This window comes from Phycodurus eques, chromosome 18 (genome assembly GCF_024500275.1).
Source record: "Phycodurus eques isolate BA_2022a chromosome 18, UOR_Pequ_1.1, whole genome shotgun sequence".
NCBI lineage: Eukaryota > Metazoa > Chordata > Actinopteri > Syngnathiformes > Syngnathidae > Phycodurus > Phycodurus eques.
Genome location: NC_084542.1, coordinates 18,953,592 through 18,975,118, shown reverse-complemented (window position 1 = coordinate 18,975,118; position 21,527 = coordinate 18,953,592). Strand labels below are relative to the sequence as shown.

Below are 21,527 nucleotides of genomic sequence, written 5' to 3'. Positions count from 1 at the left end.
CAGGCGGCCAACGTGCAATACGGCCCAGTACACGCGCTAATATCACCGCAATGATGACGTCATCGTGCCACACGTCGTGGGAGTAGGAGGAGCCGACCGGGACGTCACTCACGATTACCAGCGTCGCGCGCGCACACGACCGCAAGCCTTTTTGACGCGCTACTGAAATGCTCCCACTCGCGCTGCTCATTTTCTTTCCTGCTCGTGTCCCAAAAGTCGCCATGCGCTTCCTTTTTTTTCTATTGCGTTTCAGCTATCGTTTGGACTCTAAGCCCATTGCCACCAATAAAAGAAAGAAATGACACTCAATGATTGTGTTTTAGTGGGCAAGAATCCCATTTCCGCCAATGAAAGACATTTTCTTCTTTTACTCATGAATGTTTCCGCAAGTGAAAGCGTTTTTCATTTGTATTTCTTTATATAATAACAAGAATCATCAAATCCAAAACAGATGATTTGGGCGTTGACGGGAATCTAAAAGTTGACTTTATGCAGGTTTGCTGGATTTGTACATGACAAAATGTCCAGAAAGCTGGATGTGTTCTTGACGAAGCAACTCTGCGAGCAGGCGTTCGCAGAAAGCCAGCAAAAGCGCCGCGACTCCATTTCGAAAGCTTCCAGCGGAACAAGCAAACGTGTCAGTTGTACGACGCACTCGACGCGAAAAAGACGATGTCATTTATGCTTCAAAGCGTGTTATAAATTCACAATTGAAGTTAGATTCGTTTTTTTTGTTTTTTATTTCAATTACAATGGAACATACAATCAAAAATGTCAACACACAAATGCGGCTGTATTGCACTTTCAAATACCATATTTATTTTCTCTTCTGGGATGAACAGTCTCATATATGAATTTACAGTAAGGCTTAACATATTTTCAGCATAATAGTTGTCGTTTCCTCTAAAAACCAACACAGAAAAAGACATACAAAATGAACATTAGCACCATATGTTATTAAGAATATTCATATTGTTCTACTAAAACAGGGCAAAAAGGTACAATACTGGACATCAGCTTTGCTTATTTTTTCTCTCCTCCTCCCCAGGAATTCTTCGCTTATGTTTTCTATTTAACAACCACAATGAAATCCTCACACTCTACCATTTGTTTTTGTTTTTTGTAATACGGCATCCATAAAAATCATATAGCCAAGGGAGAGGTTATTCAAATACACACCCACAAGCTATAACACAACCTAGAAATTGAGGGAATATCGAGAAAAGCAACATTTGTCCATAACAATTTGTAAATGAGCAGCAACTGACGTGACACCCACAGATAGATGCTTCGTTGCAATATCAAACCCAAGTTCCGATCGAATGTCACAGCCGAGTCTACGGTCATAACAAAAAGAAATAGATACGCACAGATAAAAGGACATCTAGATGACAGGAAGTTACAACACAGCAATCACGTTCTAGATTAAATAAGACTTTTTTGTTTGTTTTTGAATTCCGTCTGTAGTTTGTGCTCCAAAATCTATCTTTTCAACGTCCAAAGCAAAACCAAAACTCCTGTATGCTGTAACAATATAAGAGCGAGTGAAGACTATCGCTGTGGCAAATTAAAAAAAAAATGGCACCATCGAGAGTTTTGCGGTAGATTGTGTGTGCAGGTTGAGGCGCTGGAGCTGTTGAGCATTCCGTCTTCTTCTTGTTTTTGGACTCTCTTGATTTGATGCTCATCGGAAAGCCCCAAAGGTGAACTCGGCGGCCCACGGCGTTAGCACCACTGGACGGGTTTTGTTCAGCACCGGCTTGTAATTGCACTATTTCCTATTGTGTAACAGAGAGTTGTGACGTCAGAGTGTGGCCCCGCTGCCGCACATCAATGCACAAATCAGAGATGCACGCTGGGAGGTGGGGAAGAAAGGAGATGCTCATTGGACCGGTTTCTTGTTTCATCCTGACGGCCAGAATGTTTTTTGGAAGAGGGAAGTAAAGACAAACACATAAAAAAATACTCTTGGCACGACAAATCACTCAAGACAAAACAATGCGTCGAGGCATAGATTCATAAAAAAATATATATAACAAATCACTGGCCGCAGAGAGTTTGTGGCTATGTGCAAAATCATACTTGCAACAAATATACTGGATCAGTGTCACTTGATCAGACATAGAGCGGAACCTCTACATTTCATGTCCCGATTTGGAATTTGAACCATGTTTCGCTTCTGGTGCACGTATGTGGACGTTTGATGTTTTTCCCCCGTCCAATCGGATTTCAGCCTCGATTGTATTTGTTGCCATGTCAACGTAATCTGCCCAGGGCCTTCACTCTCGCCACTGCTGGCTATAACGCAAACTAAATTGGCTTTGGCACCGTTTCTGTCACCAATCCGATTTCAAATTTGTCCTCACGGGGCCGGCCCTCGATGACCGTCACCTTATTGGTTGCTCAGAGCAAAAAACCTTTTTAGAGCCAGATGTTTATTATTGTAAAATGTGATGTTTTTGTCATGTTATTCGATTAGATATGCGTGAGCCGCCACTGCTCAGCACAATATGGCAAACAGTTTGACTGTGGTAGGGCAAAATTGCTTCTGAATTCAAGCGTACTTGGCCCGTCGAGAAGTGCTATTTACAAATCATCATCAATTCAAACAGATCCGAGGTTGACTAGCGTCCCGGAACGAATCGACCTAAGCGGTGCCGTTGTATGTGCGAAAAAGCAGGAAAGCCTAAATTCGAGTCGAGAACATGCTTTCTCCATCTGCAAAAGACCCTCGAATGAACCGGAAGAGATGACTCGGTCGGTCTGTGAAAGCGCAGAACGATGACCGTCGGCGTATAAGCCGACAGGGTTTCCGGCAAGGCGCCTTCTGGTTTAGAGCGACAGACAAGCACGGGACTTTCAGGGGTGACACAAGAAACTTCACGAAGTTGGCCTCACAGTTGCCGACTGCCGTGGCCGGACTGAAGCACCCCGAAAGTTAGAAGGCACAACAAGGACTGAGAAGAACGAGCTTCGTGTTGGGGCGCGCTTGCTGTGTGTTGCGGCTGCTGTCCAAAGACGTGGAAAAATGGTTCGCGAACGAGACGCGACAACTTCAACGAAACCTAATATACAGGAAGAGGAGTCTATTGTCGTTTGCTTTGCTCTTCAAATCCTTCTATCGCTGCAATCACCTCAGTAAATCGCATCGAAAAGCAAAACCTACATTGGTACCTTGACTTAGGAGTTGGATTTGTTACGTGAACCAGCCAAAACTCAATTTACTCACACAGCAGATCATTTTTATCCCCCACTGAAATGAATTGACCACTGTATTTGGTTTCTGACTGCTGGAACCCTGCTTACAAGACTGGAGTCTTGAAATGTGTAAATGAGCCGCAAAAACACAGCTTTTGGAACCGGATGAAGGAACTAATCCATCCATCCCTCCATCTATCCATTTCCATCCATTAGCCGCTTCTCCTCACGCGGGTCGCGGGCGCGCCGGAGCCTATCCCAGCTATCATCGGGCAGGAGGCGGGGTACACCCTGAACTGGTTGCCAGCCAATCGCAGGGCAGGAACTAGTCCTATTCTAAAAATTCAAACATGAAGCACCGCTAGATTGAATGTCGACGATCATCTTTTTTCCATAAAAACAAGCCATGAATCACAGTGTAGTTGCACCTGATTTGTACGTGTGTCTATGTCTGCAGAGGGCTAGCAGTGTCTGTAGATGCAGAGTGTACGCCAGGAAAACAACATCCACCCCCCAAAAATGCAACAATGTCCCCAGGTTTCACCCAAAAGAAATGTGAAAAACAAACGCGAGGGGTACCAGATGAGGAGTCATCAAGGATGTGGGTGAGCACATTTGTAGGGGTGACGACTGCATTGAGACACCCCTGAGTCTGCTGCTTTAGTGGTCTTGGTTGTTGGTCCTGAGGAACCCCTGTATTGTCTGTTTTGCTTTGTACTCGAATGCTCTTAGGAAACCAGTCACCCGCAAAACAACATGGCTGTTCATTCACTAACTACAACACATAGGAACAACTCTGGCTGCTACACCGTTTGAAACGCTTAAAGATCCATTCATACTGGAGACTGAATGTTTACTCCACCCTAGGTGACCCGACATTTCAATTCAGGTCTGAACTAAACCTCTGGGTGAAGGCAGACCCTGGATGTTGTTGTTCTTTGGCAGCGGACCGCACTGCTCAGTCTCAACTCCGCCATTCAGTTAGCAGAGACATAGAATTGTTTCACTGGGGTGTGTTATTGATCGGCGAGAGGGTACAGCAGCAACCAGGGATGGAGTGCAAGGACCCGCATCTACGAGAACTGTGGCAAAGGACCAAGGAGACTTGAGGCACCAGTCAAAGGAAAAACCCAGAAGTACTGTGGGGCTCCAGGAGCAATCCATTTTTGTTCCTCTGGCACAATGGACGCGAATTGACTTCTCAGAGTTCATTATTGGACTCCTAGATCACACTTCCGTTTGCCAAGGTATGGTTTGGATCAATAAAACCCAATCAGGGTTGTGTTCCCAACGCAAGGGCGGTAGTCTACAGTAAAGTGACAATTCTCGTCGACCAATCATTGGACAGCAATGTGTCCAGCTCCGCCATATGCAAGCGAAGCATACCGCACCGGGACACGAAAGAAACTAGGCTAGGTATGTTTGAAACTGAAACGTCGAACAACGAGAACCATACGGAACTGCCGGAGTACGGAGTAGAACTTCCTAAGGTACCATCTAAGTGACAAGCCACACTCATGTCGTCCAATAGGACTCCTCATTGGATTCCAAGGTCTACTGTTTGTGGGTTTGCCCTGGACAAAAAAGGTACAGGTATGATTGTGAGCTGTACATTTCAAAGCAAAACCTCTTGTGGTACCAACCCTGTGAAAAGACACCGAAAGGTACGAGCCACACGAATGGAGTCAGCGGTACTCCTTATTGGACTCCGAGGCCTACGACTGGTACCTTTTCCGGGGCCAAAACGGTATAGGTATGCTCCTAAGCTGTACATGTCAAGCCTGCGAAAGCAGAGCTTCTTAAGGTACCGACCACCCTCGTGAAAAGCCACTGTATCCCCAATGGTATGATCTGCACTAATGTAGTCCACAGGGCTCCTTATTGGACTCTAAGGTCTACCGTCTGTACCCTTTTCAAGCTCCAAAAAGGTACGGGTATATTCCACAGCTGTAAATTGCAAGGGTACAAAAGTAGAAGCTCTACAAGGTACCGCCCCGGTCACAAACCACGGTTCCCCTAAAGATACTTTGTTACAAGTCAGTGCGGTCAGGTCTTTCAACACAGTCCTTTCCCATCCCTAGCAAAAAGGAACCCTCTCACTTCAACACTTTCACAGCATCTGCCATTTTACAGTACGATGTTATCAGGCACGTGTGGCCATAGAGAAGCAGAGAACTGGCGAACGAGGACAATTGAAGCTCACTGTACAGCGGGTACATTTCTGCCAATACAGCGAGAGACGGCAAGAAATGTACCCGTATAGTTGGAGCATGAAACTATTTTGGGTTGTGGAATACGATTTCACATGATACCTTCACAAAAACAATAGCCGAGGGGAGTACTCACTAGGATCAAGAGGGTCTGCGGAAGGCCGTCCCTGCATGATGAAGCCATTTGGAATGTGTTTAAAATGCTTCCCAACCTCTTATTTAGAACATGTGCTCTTTCACTTACATCGGACACCCCTTCACGGTGTTATAAATTGTGCTGTCACGCTCTCGCCTCCACTAGAGGGCAGTCGGCACAGAAAAGATTTCATGAATGGGCGGAACTGATTGAAGGTCAGTGTGCTTCTATTTGCCTCCTATCACCATCCGTGATGTGATTACGAGTGAGGATTTTGGAACAGAAATAGCAACAGCTGCAGACTTGAACCAGCTCGCAATTGCCCTACCGTAATGTTTTCCCTCACGGGTGGCCTAAGGGTCTCGGAAAACACGATCAATATGTTTGCGTTATTTACATAAAGAACGGCAGTAAAAGTCGGGATGTGCAAAAGACCCGCACCCTCCGAAGTGCCCCTCAAGCATTCCCGTCAGGCTTTTACGCTGGTCCCCGTATCAGACGGGGACGACACATGCGCCTTGCCCTTCACAGGCATACACGAGTCCAATCAGAGCAATACAGAATAATGCACGAGTCAAATTCCAGAATGAAACATTCATGTTATCTTTACACTCATACACAGCTGTAGAGCGATTTTTCATGTATAAAGATACTGGAGGTTTGTAATATTCTCTCTGTGTTGTTGTTTTTTGTTTCTCCAAAAATAAACCACGACTGTCAGATCTCACCACGACGCACTGACTGCTGAGGAGCGGAGGAGGACGAGAGGGATGAGCGTCCGCGGGACCGCCCTTCAGAACGACGACTCGTACTGCAGGAGTTCGTAGAGGAGGGGGCCATCCCTGTACCTGATGCCCACTGCGTGAGGACTCACGTACTGCAGCACACTGATGGTCCTGCGCAGGCGCCGATCTACAAAGTGCGCATCCCAGGCTGGGTAGCGTTTCCTGGGCATGTCTATTTTGATGAGGGGACCCTCAGGTCGGACGGGTCGGCCGGACGCATCCACCGGCTCCGTCGACCTCACCTGGAAAACCGGAAGGCAGGAGTCCGTGGCGGTTTCGTCGGACTCCGCGTGCTCCCCCGCCGTGGCCCGCGTGGGTGTCGCTTGGGAGCCCCGCGGGCCCGGCGTGGGTGCCATGGGCTCGGCCTCGGGGGGTAACGGCAGCCCCCAAAGCAGTTCGGCGCAACAGGAGCTCGCCAGGACCCTCAGCCGGGGGCCCTTGGGGTGCAGGACCCCGTAGTAGAGGACCATGCAGGCTACACCTGAGGCAAAGCACAGGAAGACTCCGCAGAGGGCATAAGAGGCGTAGGCGTCAGTGGTGGCTGGGTCCCGGTACGCGTACCAGAGCCCGCTGAGGGTGGCGTTCTCTAACAGTACCACGGTGTAATAGACCGCCATTCGGAAGCGGGTCCGCCCTTCCTGCACGTTGAACCAGCAGAAGACGTAGACCACCCCCACCACCATGTTGAACAGCACCTCCTCCCACTTGGACATGCAGAAGTCGGTGCCACCGTGGATGACCCAGAAAGCCATGGCGCACCAGTGGAGCACCACGAAAATGCCAAAGTAGATGTGGAAAACGGAGGCAAACAGGGCAAAGGAGAGCACCCGTGAGGAGATGGTGAAGAGACGCCAGAAGAGGTGCACCAGAGCGCCGCGGTAGCTCATGCTCTTCGTGTCGTCGCGGGAGTCGCGTAGGAGTTTGTGGTAGGACGCTAGCACCCAGGCCAAGGACAGGAGGGAGGACAAGACCGAAGAACCTGACACACACAGAAAAAGGTAGAGGTACTTTATTTTGTCACGTACAGCGGAATGTCCGTCCATTTACTATAGCGTTTGTTGTTATCCAGGTGGCGGGTGAGCTGGAGCCTATCCCAGCAGACTTTGGGCAAAAGGCGGGGAACCGGTCGCCAGCCCATCTGTGATCAGGCCCAACTTCCCCATGAACCCAAGGAAGGTAAGCGGTAGAGAACGCAGCGTCAAATCCACATTCTGTCTCAATCTGTTGTACGGCAGTAATCTGAGAACAGACGGTACGCGCTAGGAGAGACAACAGTTACGTCACGAGCTGCGATATGTTTTGTTACGATCGGATCGCTTTCCTTGAGAAGGCACACTAGAACGGCACGAGGAGTTTCAGTAAGCGAGATGATCGTTTGAAATTGGATCCCGCATAGTGTCGATTGTGAACTCCACAATAGTCAATTGGCCTGGCACGAGCGGTCGGCGCACCGTACTAGGTGGAAATACCGATGTGACGTGAGCGGTCTTAAAGTCATCACGGCCTTTTGGCCAGGGGTGTTATACTTGATTTCATTGCGGGGCACGTCGCAGTTTCGGTTTCGGTAATGACGGCGAAAGCACATGAATGCACCACCTGTCGCGGTTAAACGTTTCGCCAAAAATCAGTACAATCTCGGTTGTAAGGTTCTGGTTTTGTACACATTCGGTTCAGTAAGAGAACAACATGCAGAACAAGCCTCTTTGTGTAAACGGGCAAAGATTTAATGAGAGGCTGTTTAAATACCAGCGGAAGGTGTCGTAGTATCATGCTACTTTTCTCCCAGCGTATCGCGCTGCTATACACATCGGCGGGAACCTGTTTCAAATGAGTCGACAAGTTTGCCGTGCCGCCGCCCACACCCGGAAAATGCCTCTTCCGTTTGGACAGATCCGCTGGTTGAGAACCTCCGGAATACTGAACTATCACGTTTAGGATGCATCACTACTGTTTCAAGCTTTCGCAGGATCTGGCCCGCGGACGTGGAGTTTGACACCTGCGCATTAGTCAGACACCCCAAGCGGCCCCGGTCTTACACTGCTGCCACTCGGCCTTGTTGCTCTGGATCATGATGCAGAGCTGCAGCACCAGCTGGGGGGCGCTCTCCAGGAAGGTCTCCAGCAGTCGCAGCATGTTGACGTCGGCGTACTCGTACATCATGGCCCAGTAGAAGCGCCGCCGGTTCTCCTTCTGCCGGTGGCTTTGGACGCCCAAGTACATGGTGCGGATGTACCTGCGGAGACGGACACGAGCGCTCGGATCACTCCGACGTGATGGCGGCCATTCGACACATCCTGTCAAAGCCGGACCTTTGACCTAAAAGCACACCGCTTAATAACAGTTTCACCACACTTTCTTGGGCCTCGTGGTGGCTTATTTAACAGTCGCACTCAATGAACAAGCACAAGATAGTTGCAAAGAGAATACTCAATAAGGCACTACGGGGCCCAAAAGAAGTGGGGTGAAACCTTTTTTTACACTGTCATACTTTTATTTTGAAGATTATGTTACGCCGGTCAGAGTGTTGCCGAGCAGCCCGGGAGGCTTGTTATTGCCTCGTTTGTTCCTGAAAGCTCGCATTGTGGATGCCGTCAGTTGAAAGCTTTCCACGCAATGATGAAGAAGGTGAGAAACACAATCGGATTCAAGAAAGAACTTGTCGCAAAGTACAAAAACGGCTCCCTCGCGCTCCTCCTCCTGTCTTTTATATGCCATCAAGAGTCTTCAAAAAGGGAAAAGTGCTCATTTATCCACTTCATTAGTCATTCACAGCTAGTTCACATGGCTGCCTGGATGTAAATCTATAGTTATTCTTTATCAAATATAATGTATTTGTTTATATTTTCGGGATGTCTGGAACAAATTCATGGGATTTACATGATTTCCGACGGCTAATGTTGCTTTTGTGTGATTCGATTTTAGTCAGACATTCTTGAACGGATTTATCACAAAAACAAACGTTCCGGCGTACTGTATATTGAACATTCGTCGTCGGATGAAAGTCTGCCATCTTAATGCTAACGTAATGTGAAACGCCATAGATAGGCTAACATAAATTGACATTGATGTTAGGCTACTGTCATTCTAAACCAAACAAATGCCACTTCGACACGCACGGAGCATCGACATATACTGTACAAACAGAGCGTACGGGGGCACACCGTATATTCTCTCTGCTCCGTGGGAACAACAAAAAGCTCAACGATGGGTCGAGGAAAATGTGGGGGATTATTACTATGGCTCCAGGCAACGTGAGGCACTGTACACCGAGGTAAGGGCTGCCATTTTGTGACATTTTGGTAAATGTCAGATGGAATCAGCCAACACCGACCACCACGCTCGTCACCACCCGCGGCGTCGCGTCGGCCGCCTCGCGGCACCGCCCTGACGATGAGCGTCGGCAAAAGCCACGTCGGACAGGGCGCCAGCGACGTTCCGAGGACGCGTGCGAAAATACGCGTGCGGAATAGGGTTACGAGGCGAAAAAGGGGTCATGTTTTGAAATCAAATTGTAGGAATAGGAGGATAAAGTCATACATTGGCAATTCCAAAGACGTTATTCCAGCAATAAGGTCATACATCATTTTGTGTCACTAGAGTCATAATGGTCAGAAAATAAATATATACAATCATTTGGGAATGACAGTAAATGGTAATATTACAAGGAAAGAAAGGTTTACTCATGGGATTAACATCAAAATATGAAGTACAAATCTGAATTTTACACGGATAAAGTATGAATATGATTACAATACAAAGATGCAATTTTATGCGAATCAAGTCATCACATTAAAGGGAAAAATCTGAATTTTAGGAGAGAAACTTTCATATTGTGAGGAAATAGCACAGGTTCATGGTCAAGCTATTAGAAGAAAAAAGTGGCAGGATTAAAGTCAGAATATTCTGATTCAAATGTACACAAATATAATACATCATCTATAGCTCTATATAAAAAAGCCATGCCTCATACAGAATGTTTTCTTTGTCCTCATCATGTGAGGGGAGGAGCTACATTGAGTCAGGCCATAGCCTCGTCTAATAGAAAAAAGGGGCTTTGCTGCCATCATCGATATGAAATCAGAAACCAGTTTGGTGATTCCAGAATAGCGGGGCTTCACTGCCCAGTGAAACGCTTTCAACCCTAACCCAGAAGAACCGAGACGCGCACGCCCCGGTGTCGTGTTAACCCTCCCGCTGTTTCTTTTCCCTGCAAATATTCGGACTCGCACAAGCTCACTTCCTCGGATGAGGTCGGCCCCTCCCATCCGCCGTCTCGCCAGCGCTTTCATAGAGCGCCTCATGAATTATTCGTAGCGCGATTGTAGCGGTTTGCTCACGGCTCGTTCAACCAGTTGCGCTCGCTGCGCTCTCGTCAGCCGTCTGCTGCGGAGACACCGGCGACCGTCGACGTCATAATCATCCTCACGACACTTGCACGTCTGCACGCCAACAGCAGGAGTATTACAAGAGCCACACTTCATGTGCTAACAAGTGAATTTGGAGATTTGTTTCTAAATCTTCTACAGTGTTATATGTTTGAAGATAACGGCCGACAACGTGCTAAGACACAACTCTATAGCGGTCCACAGCACCATTTCAGTTTCCCCAATTTTGGGGGCGTGGCTAAAATGGCGCTACCTTACGCACTTTGGGGCGGGCATGAGTCGCCCCCTCCGTTCGCATCGGCGGTATTCCGGTGCAACTGCGACGTGCGGGGACCCCGGCCCCGCTCGTTAGCTAGGTCTCCACCTCGGACAGTCCGTCGGCGTCATAGAGCGCCTCGTCGGCCGGGAGTGGGCGCGCGTGACCCGGAGAGAGGTGGACGAGCGACTTCAAAAGTACAATTTGACAGCAAAGAAAAACCTGCCCCTCACATGCATATTTTGTATTGCTATTAGCCTAAGTCAGTTTGTATGCAATTACTTCAATCATTCGATGGGATGATTGATCGAATAATCAACATTTTGGCGACTTTAAATAATGCCTTCGCTTTTCTTTTGGTGTCAGTTTTAACTTCAACTAGAAGTGGTTTGTGGGAGTGGTAAAACTATGTTTGAAAATACTTTTTTTTGTCGCAGCTCTTCACCTCACGCAGGCGGGTACGCGCGAACCCGAAGCGTCCAAATCGAAATGACAGACCCGCGGCGTCAAATCCGGCCGTTGCGGCTCGGCGCGCGTCCGTTCGAACAGCAGCGCCGTTCGTAGATCGGATCAGTCTCGGTCCTCCCGACGGCAGCGATCGTTACGCCGTCGCCGATACGTCGGCCGAGCCGAGCTCCACACGCGGCGATGTGGGACCGGCGCCATTTGTGGGATGCGGCGCCGGGTGGAGTGATAGGACGGGGCCGACATGACGGGTGGGAGCCGGAAGAGGGCGGGAGGCGGCGTCGAGCCGAGCGGCGGACTTTGCTCAAATCGTCTCTTGTTAAATAGCCATCCATCCATTGTCCGTAGCGCTTCTCCTCACGTGCGTGCCGGCGCCCATCTCAGCCGATTCCGGGCGAGAGACGGCGTACACCCTGAACCGGTCGCTAGCCGATCGCAAGGCACAAACAAGCATTCGCACTCACATTCACACCTACGGGCAATTTCTAGTCTTCACTCAACCTACATGTTGCATGTTTCGGGGATGTGCGAGGGAAGCGGAGTGCCCGGAGAAAAGCCACGCAGGCGCGGCGAGAACATGCAAACTCCACACGGGCGGGGCCGGGATTTGAACCCGCGACCTCACAACCGTGAGGCAGACGCTCTAACCGGTCCATGTGGTTGAACATGACGCCGGTCCACCCTTTGCGGCTTAACAGCTTCAATTCTCGGGGAAGGCTGAGCGAGTTTTTGCCCATTCTCGAAGGAGCGTATTTGTGAGGTCGCACGCTGACGTCGGACGAGGAGGCTCGGCTCGCCGTCCCCTCCGGACCGACCCGGAGGTCTTCCGTCGGGTTGAGGTCGGGACTGTGTGCAGGCCGGTCGCGTTCATCCACGCCAAATTCTCTCCGGACCTCGCTTTGCGCACTGGTGCGCAGACATGTTGGAACAGGAAGGGCTTATCCCCAAACGGTTTGACTCTCCAAAATCTCTTGGTATGCTGAAGCATTCGGAGTTCCTTTATTTCCAACTTTGCGGGAGCAGTTTGGAGATGGCCCCCTTCTTGTTCCAACATGAATGCGCATCAGTGCAGAAATCAAGGTTCGTGAAGACACGGATGAGAGAGTTCGATGTGGACGAACTGGACGGGCCTGCGCAGAGTCCCGACCTCGACCCGATACAACACCTTCGGCTCGATTTGGAGCGGAGACCGAGAGCCAGGCCTTCTCGTCCGACATCAGCGCGCGACCTCATAAATGCGCTTCGGGGAAAACGGCCGTACATTTCCATCAACGAGCTCCTAAACCTTGTGGAAAGCCTTCCCAGAAGACTTGAAGCTGTTATAACCGCAGAGGGTGGACCGATGTCATATTGAACCCTGTGGATGAAGAATGGGATGTCACTTCCATTCATATCCGAGTCAAGGCAGGTGAGCCAATACGGTGCCCGTTTCAGAAGGCGGAACGCACAACATGCTTTTTTTCCTCTCCGCTGAGCTGCTCATTTGTTGCTATTAGCGACCGCTCTCAGGCAGCGCCCGCCGGTCGGGGAGCGGCGCGACCACGTGACGCTTGCGGCGAGTTGAGGCCGACGAAAACGAGGCCTCGACCTCTGCGGGGCTCCCGCGCCTTTGAGTCGCTTTGTCGTTGCTGAAAAACACAGATTGGACGAGGAAACTGGGCTCCGAAGCGCGCCTCAAACAAAAACGCTCTAAAAGGAGCTATTGATCATTCGTGCCGGTCATTCAAAGCTATCAGAGGCAACGGGTCAGCGCTGTCCAATATCCGCACGTGTAATTCAATGAGGACCGGCGTTAATTAAATGATTGATTTCATAGGACACATGAAATAAGATCAGCGCAATCGCCGCATCACAGACTTGAAGTGAAGTCTTGAACGGGATCAGGACTCAAAGGGGCCCTGAATGAGAAGTACACTCAACCCTCATTTCCTCTTTCAATTGAGTTTTTTCGTTACAGCTTAAATGCAAGCACATCTATCTCGCTCTGCTCATTTGCGAAATTCAGCTCAATGTCGCGCCGTGACAAAACAAAATCATTGATGTTCAACTCGAAACATGTCAGCGTGGCAACGTTTCTTCATTGCATATCTGGAAAGAAATCATTTTGTCTTGCTTCATAGTCAGAAAAACCAAACATATTACCGTCAGAAACTCACTGTTGGAAACATTTCTTTTCGTTTTGTCCACTCGTCGCTCAGAAACCGGTGTTTGTGGAGAACCTCACCCACGACCTACTGCTGATTACTAACGAACGGAAAAAGCTACAACTTTTTGGTAGGTTCGGTGATGATCTCGTCACAGAACACAATATCGTGTGGGTCTTCGTCCAAATGTTCTAAAATGGCTGCAGGCAGCCAATATAGGGAGCTCTGCTTTGCAAATGGCTGACAGTGTATGAGTTAGGCGCATCGTATGATGACAATAATAATCATAATGATCATAATCACAGACTACAGCACGTTCCGGATTCACTTTTTGCGTGATCGTCGCGCGAAATAAGACGCAGGTTGCTCGAGAACGAGCCAACCCCTGCACTAGTTCACGATACTGTGTTACGACAGTGTTGTAACGGTGTTACGATCCCGTTATCGGCGCAAACGCCTCGCGCTATCGTGGCCTCTGGCCAGCCTTCTTTCTTTGCTCTTTTGGAGCGAAACAGTCGGGACAGCCTGGAGTGAAATCTTCCCCTTCGTGCTCCACTTTGGCGGGTGTTCTTCCAGCACAGGAGGATTATGTGGCGGATTAGGAAGAAAAGGCTTTGACCCACTTGCGTTTCAAAGAGAGAATGTCCCCGAAAAAAGAAAAAAAAAGTGCATGATAGCGGGCTTGTAGTTGCCGTCGCCACTCCACATAATGTTGCTTGTTTTACCTACTCCACAGCGTTGGGGTGTCACAACATGACGCCAGCTGATGACAACATTTCATTCAAATCCATGACATTACTGGGAGAAAATGTGTCATTAAATTACAGTTGCTTTTGGAAATTTCCATCGTAGAAAAATATTTTTTTCCTGTCACTTCCTCCTTCGAAAGCAGACGCTTGTGATTGGCTCTCTCTGGTCACGTGCCCTTTTGCCGTAGTCTCAAACATGACATTTTGACAACTGTGACCGTCAAGCGCCACCTTGCGGTGCAATCTATTAGTTTGTCTCAGTTTTGGAAAAGGTTCGACGCCTAGTTCCACTTTTGAACACATCCAAACATTTCATCTTGGGACTTTTACGGAACGTTGACTTCTTGCGTCATTGTCCAAACCGGCGCGTTCGAAGGGGCCGCGTACGTTCGCTATTGTTACAGGCCCGCTTTAAGCCTTTTGAAATTGGCATCGTTTGAATGTTGTGGTTTTTCGTCTGCCGCGCTCGCAGTTTGGCCGTGCGCACGTTTTTCAGCACGAGCGGCAGGGGGGGGCTGCGACTCGGCACGAGTGACGCTGCGGTGGAGTGACGAAGCGGAGGAGAGAGTAGGAGATGCTGACAAAAAGGGAGGACGGCAAGGTAAACTAATCACTGAGCACGCGATGCAATTTTCTGGCTGTGTGCCTCGCACTGGCAACCCCTCCCCTCCCACGTCTCGGGGGCCTCGTCGTCGTTGTCTTCTTACTATTCCGCTCACAAACGGAGTCTGCCTCTCCCCTGCCTCTTTTTACCCGCCGCCCCCTCCGGCTCCTCCACAAATGGACTAAGCCGCCGCCGAGGTGGGGGCGGCGGGGGGCCGGGCCGTGTAGGAAAGCCGTTTGAGCGTTTATTCCATTATGCTTCAATCCACTTTCAAGTACTAGTACCCTTTTTGTCTTCTATTGTGTGACGACTCCGCGCACTAGTACAAAGACCGTCTTACTCATCGCGTTGTTCCGCTACTCAACGACATCTCTGGAGACCCCTGGTACGACCCGGGACACGCCGGAGAGGCCGCGTCTTTCGACTGGCCTGGGAACGCCCCCCCCCCCCCGGAAGAGCTGGATGAAGTGGCCGGGGAAAGGGAAGTCTGGGCGTCCCCGCTAAAGCGACCCGACCTTGGATAAGCGTCAGAAAATGGATGGATGGAATGGAAAAGCAGTTCTTTTTGAGAAACATTTCCTAGTAACTGAATTCCTAAGTGGAGAACGGACAGAGAGAATCGTTTGGTTGCTTGCCTGACGATTCCGCTCTTCGAGTAGCAAACGTGCGACGACAACAAAATAAAGAAAGAAAGAATTCAATCACAATGTCCGTCGGTTACGGCACATCGTTGCTAGGCTAGCTGGGTCGCTATGCTAACATAGCGTCCGAGATGCTAACTCAACAACAACGGCCTTCTCTGACGAGGTTCCCCTGTGCCCGACTCGCCACGTGTGCCCGACTCCACCCACGCTCAGTCCAACTGTCACGTTCGGTAACAGTGCTTTTGCTACGTAGTTTTTCCTTGTGGGATTTGTCTTTGCTCGCGCTGTTTGTGCATCCTCGGTTGAATAAAAATGGTTTATTTGCTCTTAAGCTCACTTAAAAACCGATCTTTTTTAATATCGGTTTTAAATGGCTTTCAATGACAATCTCCTGTTCATTGGAATTTTTATCTGTATGCATTTATTCTCTGCCCTTGTTCTGTTGTTGCTTTCTTCTTTTTATTTTCTTTGCAAGGTCACCTCAGGTGCTCGCTAAGGCGCCTATAAATAACACGTATTCATTATTTTGATCAATATTGTGTTGGCTCTGCTTTGGGGTTCCAAGTTCTCTAGACGCAATCGTGTCAAACATCTCTTATGATATACACTATAATGAAATTTGTATTATTCAATTTCCTCACGCAAAGACAATCGATAAGGAATCAGATCGATAAGCAGTAACGATAATGGAATCGGAATGGATGAATTCTCGTCAGTTCTCGGCCCCATGCTCTGAATTTTCATACAAGTGAGGACAATGAATGTGGACCTCCAGCTGAATATCAACACTCTCCGTGAAAAACTCAAACGGCTTTCCTTAGGCGTGTGCGTGCCTAGAGGAGCATTCGATAAGTAGCGCAGGCCCGTCCGTGTGCCTGTCTCACTATTTTGCAAGCGCGACAATAGAAGCTCGCGGCAGGCATGCGAATGAAGCAGAAAAAATAAGATCAGGAATTAAGTTGTGTAATAATGTGAAATGACACAGGGGGAAAGTATTGAACACGCCGATCTGGTATTTATTTAATACTTTGAACAGAAGCTTTGTTTGCAATGACAGCGTCAAGACGCCTCCCGTATGGAGAAACTAGTGGCGTGCGTTGCTCTAGTGTGATTTTGGCCCATTCCGCCACACAAGCAGTCTTCAAATCTTGAAGATTCCGTGGGCTTCTTTTATGGACCTTGAGTTTCAGTTCTTTCCATAGATTTTCCATTGGATTCAAGTGAGATTGGCTGGGCCATTCAAGCAGCTTTATTTGTTTTTTTTCTCTGAAACCAATGGAGTTTCCTCGCCAGTATGTTTTGGATCATTATCCTGCTGAGGTGTCCACCCTGGTTTCATTTTCATCCTCGTAGATGGCAGCAGATTTTTGTCAAGAATGTCTCAGTACATTTGCCCATTCATGCTTCCTTCGATAATGTGAAGTTTACCAGTACCATTTGCCGAGAAGCAGCCCCACACCATCGTGTTCCCACCTCCGAACTTGACTGTTGCTATGGGGTTTTGAGGCCGATTTGCAGTGCCGTTTCTCCTCCAAACGTGGTGTGCATGACGGCATCCAAACAGTTCAATTTTGCTCTCATCACATCAGACTATATTCTCCCGGTATTTAACTAGCTTGTCCAAATGTTGTTCAGCAAACTTTAAACGAGCTTCGACATGCTTTTTTTTTTTTTGTTTGTTTTTTTTCCCAGCAATGGGGTCTTGCGTGGTGGAGTGCATCACTCACGGTTTTCCTTGTGACAACGGTACCTGCTAATTCCAGGTCTTTTTGAAGCTCTCCACAGGTGGCCCTTGGCTCTTGGACAACTCTTCTGAATATTCTTTGCTCTCCTCTGTCAGAAATCTCGCGAGGAGCACCTGATGGAGGCAAATTCACGGTAGTATGATTGGCTTTCCACTTCCGTATTATGGCTCCGGCCGTGCTCACTGGAACGTTCAGACGCTTAGATATGCGCCTGTAACCGATGCCGTGGTTATGTTTTGCAACAATTAGTTTGCGATGGTCTTGAGACAGCGCTCTGCTCGTCCCCATCATGAGATGTGTCTTGACTCACACCTTGGCAGTGAGACCTTTTGATAGGCCATCAATTAGGACTGAACCAGCTGAAATTCCTTTGCACTGGCAAGGGGCTGGATTGCAGTTTGGATAGATTTTAGGTGTTGTCTTGGCTTTCCATGCCCTTTTGCACCTCCCTTCATGTGTTCAATACTTTTTCCCTGTGTCATTTCACATTTGTACACAACTTAATTTGTGATTTTATTTGTTATACTTTCTTTTCTTGGGTTGTTCGAACATCTGGTGAAAAATTCAGGTCAATAGCAGCTTTGGAAGTATATTTAATGAGAAAAATGGTGGCGTGTTAAATATTGATTTCAGCTGCTGTATATTACACTGCCCCCTGGTGGCCAATGCGCACACTAGAAGGAGCAGCACAACGTCCATTGAATTGAAGCATTAAATCATGATGCACAAACTGTTGAATTCCTGACATTCTAATTAATTTTGTTATTACACTCTTTTTTAATACAGTACAATATTATTATTAAACAAAAAGTTAAAATGTGTTTTGGTTTTTTTTTGGGGTGGGGGGGGGCTGGAACGGATTAACGGCCTTTCCTTTCATTTCATTTCAATGGGGAAAGCGGATTCGAGATGCCAAAGGTTTCAGTTCCGAGCATAGCGACGGAACCGATTGAACTTGTAAGTCAAGGTCCGGCTGTTTGTCATGAGAACGTTTTTTGGAGTGGGGATAACATGGCGGAGAACAAGTATGTTCCACGTCGAATGGAAGCGGAGAGAGTCGATTTGCCGACGGTGGGACACACCGCAATGTGCCGGCGCTCTCGCCCCGGCGCGTCCCGCGGGGCTCGCTAAGCGGCGGCAACCCGACTCCGACATGTTGCAGTCTGGGAAAAGGGGGATGAATTGGAAGGACAGCGGGGGATGGGACGTAACCGGCGCTGAGCCAAGGCGCCCATTGCATTGACGAAACAAGGCGACTCAGACCGCCAATAAAGTACGTATTAGCGGAGAGTATTCAGTTATAATACACACGGGGAGGGAGGGGGCGGGCACAGAGCCTCATTTGTCATGGATAATACGCTCGAGGATAATGCACACCAACAAAATTGAACCCGAAAATCAAGAGACCCCTTCCACCTACGTACAATGCGCACCACTGACTTGCTGCTATCCATGCTCAAAACATCAAGTATTATCCGTATGCTATTAGGTTTTTCAAAGAAATATTTATTCTATTATTCTTATTTATTATAATAAGAATAATAATAAACAATCATAACGGATCACACTTATTTAGCGCTTTTCTTGGCACTCAAAGACGCTTTCCAATTGCACTCGTTATTATTCATTTGCTCCACAGTCACACCTGGTGGTGGTAAGCTACTAGTGAAGCCACAGCTGCCCCGCAGGGGGCAGTGTGACGGAAGCGCGGCCGCCATTCTGCGCCGAGGCCCCCTCCGACCGCCGCCGAACACCCGACCGCATTCGTTCGTGGGCAACGCGGGTTAAGTGTCTCCCCCAGGGACACGGGCGGCAATACGAAACGGCGACCCTCCGTTTGCAGGGCGCACTCTTACCCTCATCGAAGGCTGTGTCCTGCGATGACTGGACAGATACGAAGTGGTCGAGCGCTCCCCTCGGAGTCCGCGGCGTTGGATGAGTCAAGTCCTTGGTTAATAGTTAGTTTATGGTTCACCGGCCGTTGTTTTCCTCCAAACGTAGAGCTGCTGGAGGAGGTGACCGCGGGAGCTAGCATCAGTAGCTAGCTAGCTAGCTTACGTAGTAACACAGAGTAGCCATCCAAGAAGGAATGAGTTCTGAGTGAAACATCTTCAAGGTAGCCAACTAATGACAGCGTTGCGGTGGAAAGTAAGTCGTCATTTAAAAGACGTATAGGAAAAAAAGTAGATAGCGTGTGACGTCGCGCCAACTTAGTGACCCGGAATTTCATCCATCGGCGCCCGCGAGCATGTCATGATTGTCGGGTGAGCTGTGAAAAGGGACCGTTTCGACTTCTCATGACATATCATATTGGAAGGAAAGTCGAAACTTTTTCCACATCCCCTATGGAGCAGTAAATGTTTATACTGCACAACGTAAAGGATTTTTGGAATCGATGAAATGATTTTCCCCCCCCGTATACCTATGTATAATGACTTTGACAAATGTTTGCGCACGATACGCGAGAAACGACGGTCCTTCATCCACGTAGCAACGCCGGATGGCATCATTTCCTCCTTCTCTACCGTAGCGATAGAATAGCGTGTGTGTGCACGGCGGGCAAACGCTGGACAGCCGCGCCTCGAGACGAGTTTCATTTGTTCCGTGACCGTGCTCGTGACTCAAAACACTATCTGCTGTGACTACCAATGTGATAATCCCAATAACATATATGAATGAAATGACAAGAAATCATAATAAAATGCACATATTTATACATAATTACAATAAAATGATCATGAAAAAAGTGTTTCCATTGAGTTTTGAACATGAGTCACCAATGGCCATCTGTTATGACGAACCCACGCACAGCGTGGCGCCTGATTGGTCAACCACATCGGCAAACATGTTTACAACGTTTGCGCCGTCCGTCATTTCTGCGGCACAGAACGATGTGAATTTCCTCGATCTTGTTTTTATTGCCGTTACAGAAATGTATTCACTAGAACGTTCGACTTTTACGTGTTGGCGGTTAAACGAATGATTCACTGAAATCACCGAGTGTTTTTCCTGAGAGTATAACGAGGCCGTTTGGAGCGCGAGGTCTCCTCCCCAATTTTGGGGGCAGGCTGCATCAAAAAGCTTCGCGCCGGCCTGACACACTTTCATCGAACGCAGCGAGCAAGGCGAGAGGCCGAGGAAATGCTTCTGGAAGGTTCCCTTACTTCACTCACGTGGGCCCGCGAGCGCTGGAATGCGCAAACAGCACAAACGCGCCACGCGAGGCTGGAAATGGACGCAAGTCATAAAGGGAATCCACTGTACTTCCCGAAACAAAAAAACAAGAGAAAACATTTTCCCCCCTTTGGAGAGAGGCTAAATCCACTCACAGGCCTCTTCATGAATAGAATCAGAAATCATCCATCCATTTTCTGTCGCGCTTCTCCTCACGCGGGTGGCGGGCGTGCCGGAGCCTATCCCGGCTGTCATCGGGCAGGAGGCGGGCTACGCCCTGAACCGGTCGCCGGCCCATCGCGGGGCACATACAAACAAACAACCATTCGCACTCACATGCACACACCTACGGGCAATTTAGAGTCTCCAATGGATGCATGTTTTTGGGATGTGGGAGGAAACCGGAGCGCCCGGAGAAAACCCACGCAGGCACGGGGAGAACGTGCAAACTCCACACAGGGGGGGGGGGGGCGGGGATTGAACCCGGGTCCTCAGAACTGCTGAGGCTGACGCTCTAACCGGTCCGCCTCATCAGAAATCATTCAAATAATAAATCAATCATTTGGCCTTTAAAGAGGCAGAATAATTGCTTTTTTTTTTTGCGGGGCTGCCGTCCGAGTGACCTCGCCGCGGGCCGTTAAGCCGATGTCACGAGAACGCAGCGCGTACGGGACAGGCGTCGCACGGGCCGGAAGCGTGGCGGGCCGCGCGGGGGAGGTCGCCCGGGTCGACGGAAACAGACGACGCGCTGAAGTGTCTTCGGTCTTGATTAGGGTTAGACGCCCCTTTGACTGGCAAAAATCAGAATCAGAATCCTCTTTATTTGCCAAGTACGTCTAAAAAACACACAAGGAATTTGTCTCCGGTCGTCGGAGCCGCTCGAGTACGACGACAGACGGTCGATTGACAGAGAACGCTTTGGAGACAGAAAGACGTAGACAAAACAAACAGTCACTGAGCAATAAAGGTTGCTAGTTATCTGGTAATGCCGGTACATTATTATTATTATTATTTTTGACAATTGTGCAAAAA

The 21,527-nt window shown here is 48.8% G+C and overlaps 1 protein-coding gene across 1 annotated transcript in view; it reads right to left on the bottom strand.

Annotated features, from left to right (window-relative positions):
- Positions 1–6,150: 6,150 nt before the first annotated feature.
- Positions 6,151–21,527, bottom strand: part of xkr6b (XK, Kell blood group complex subunit-related family, member 6b) — a 23,677-nt gene continuing 8,300 nt past the window's right edge. Inside the window, exons 2-3 of the mRNA XM_061704179.1 lie at positions 8,366–8,562; positions 6,151–7,308 (exon numbers count right to left, since the gene is read on the bottom strand). Coding sequence (XP_061560163.1) covers positions 6,338–7,308; positions 8,366–8,562 — 1,168 coding nt within the window. The 3' untranslated portion in view covers positions 6,151–6,337. The remainder of the gene's footprint in view (positions 7,309–8,365; positions 8,563–21,527) is intronic.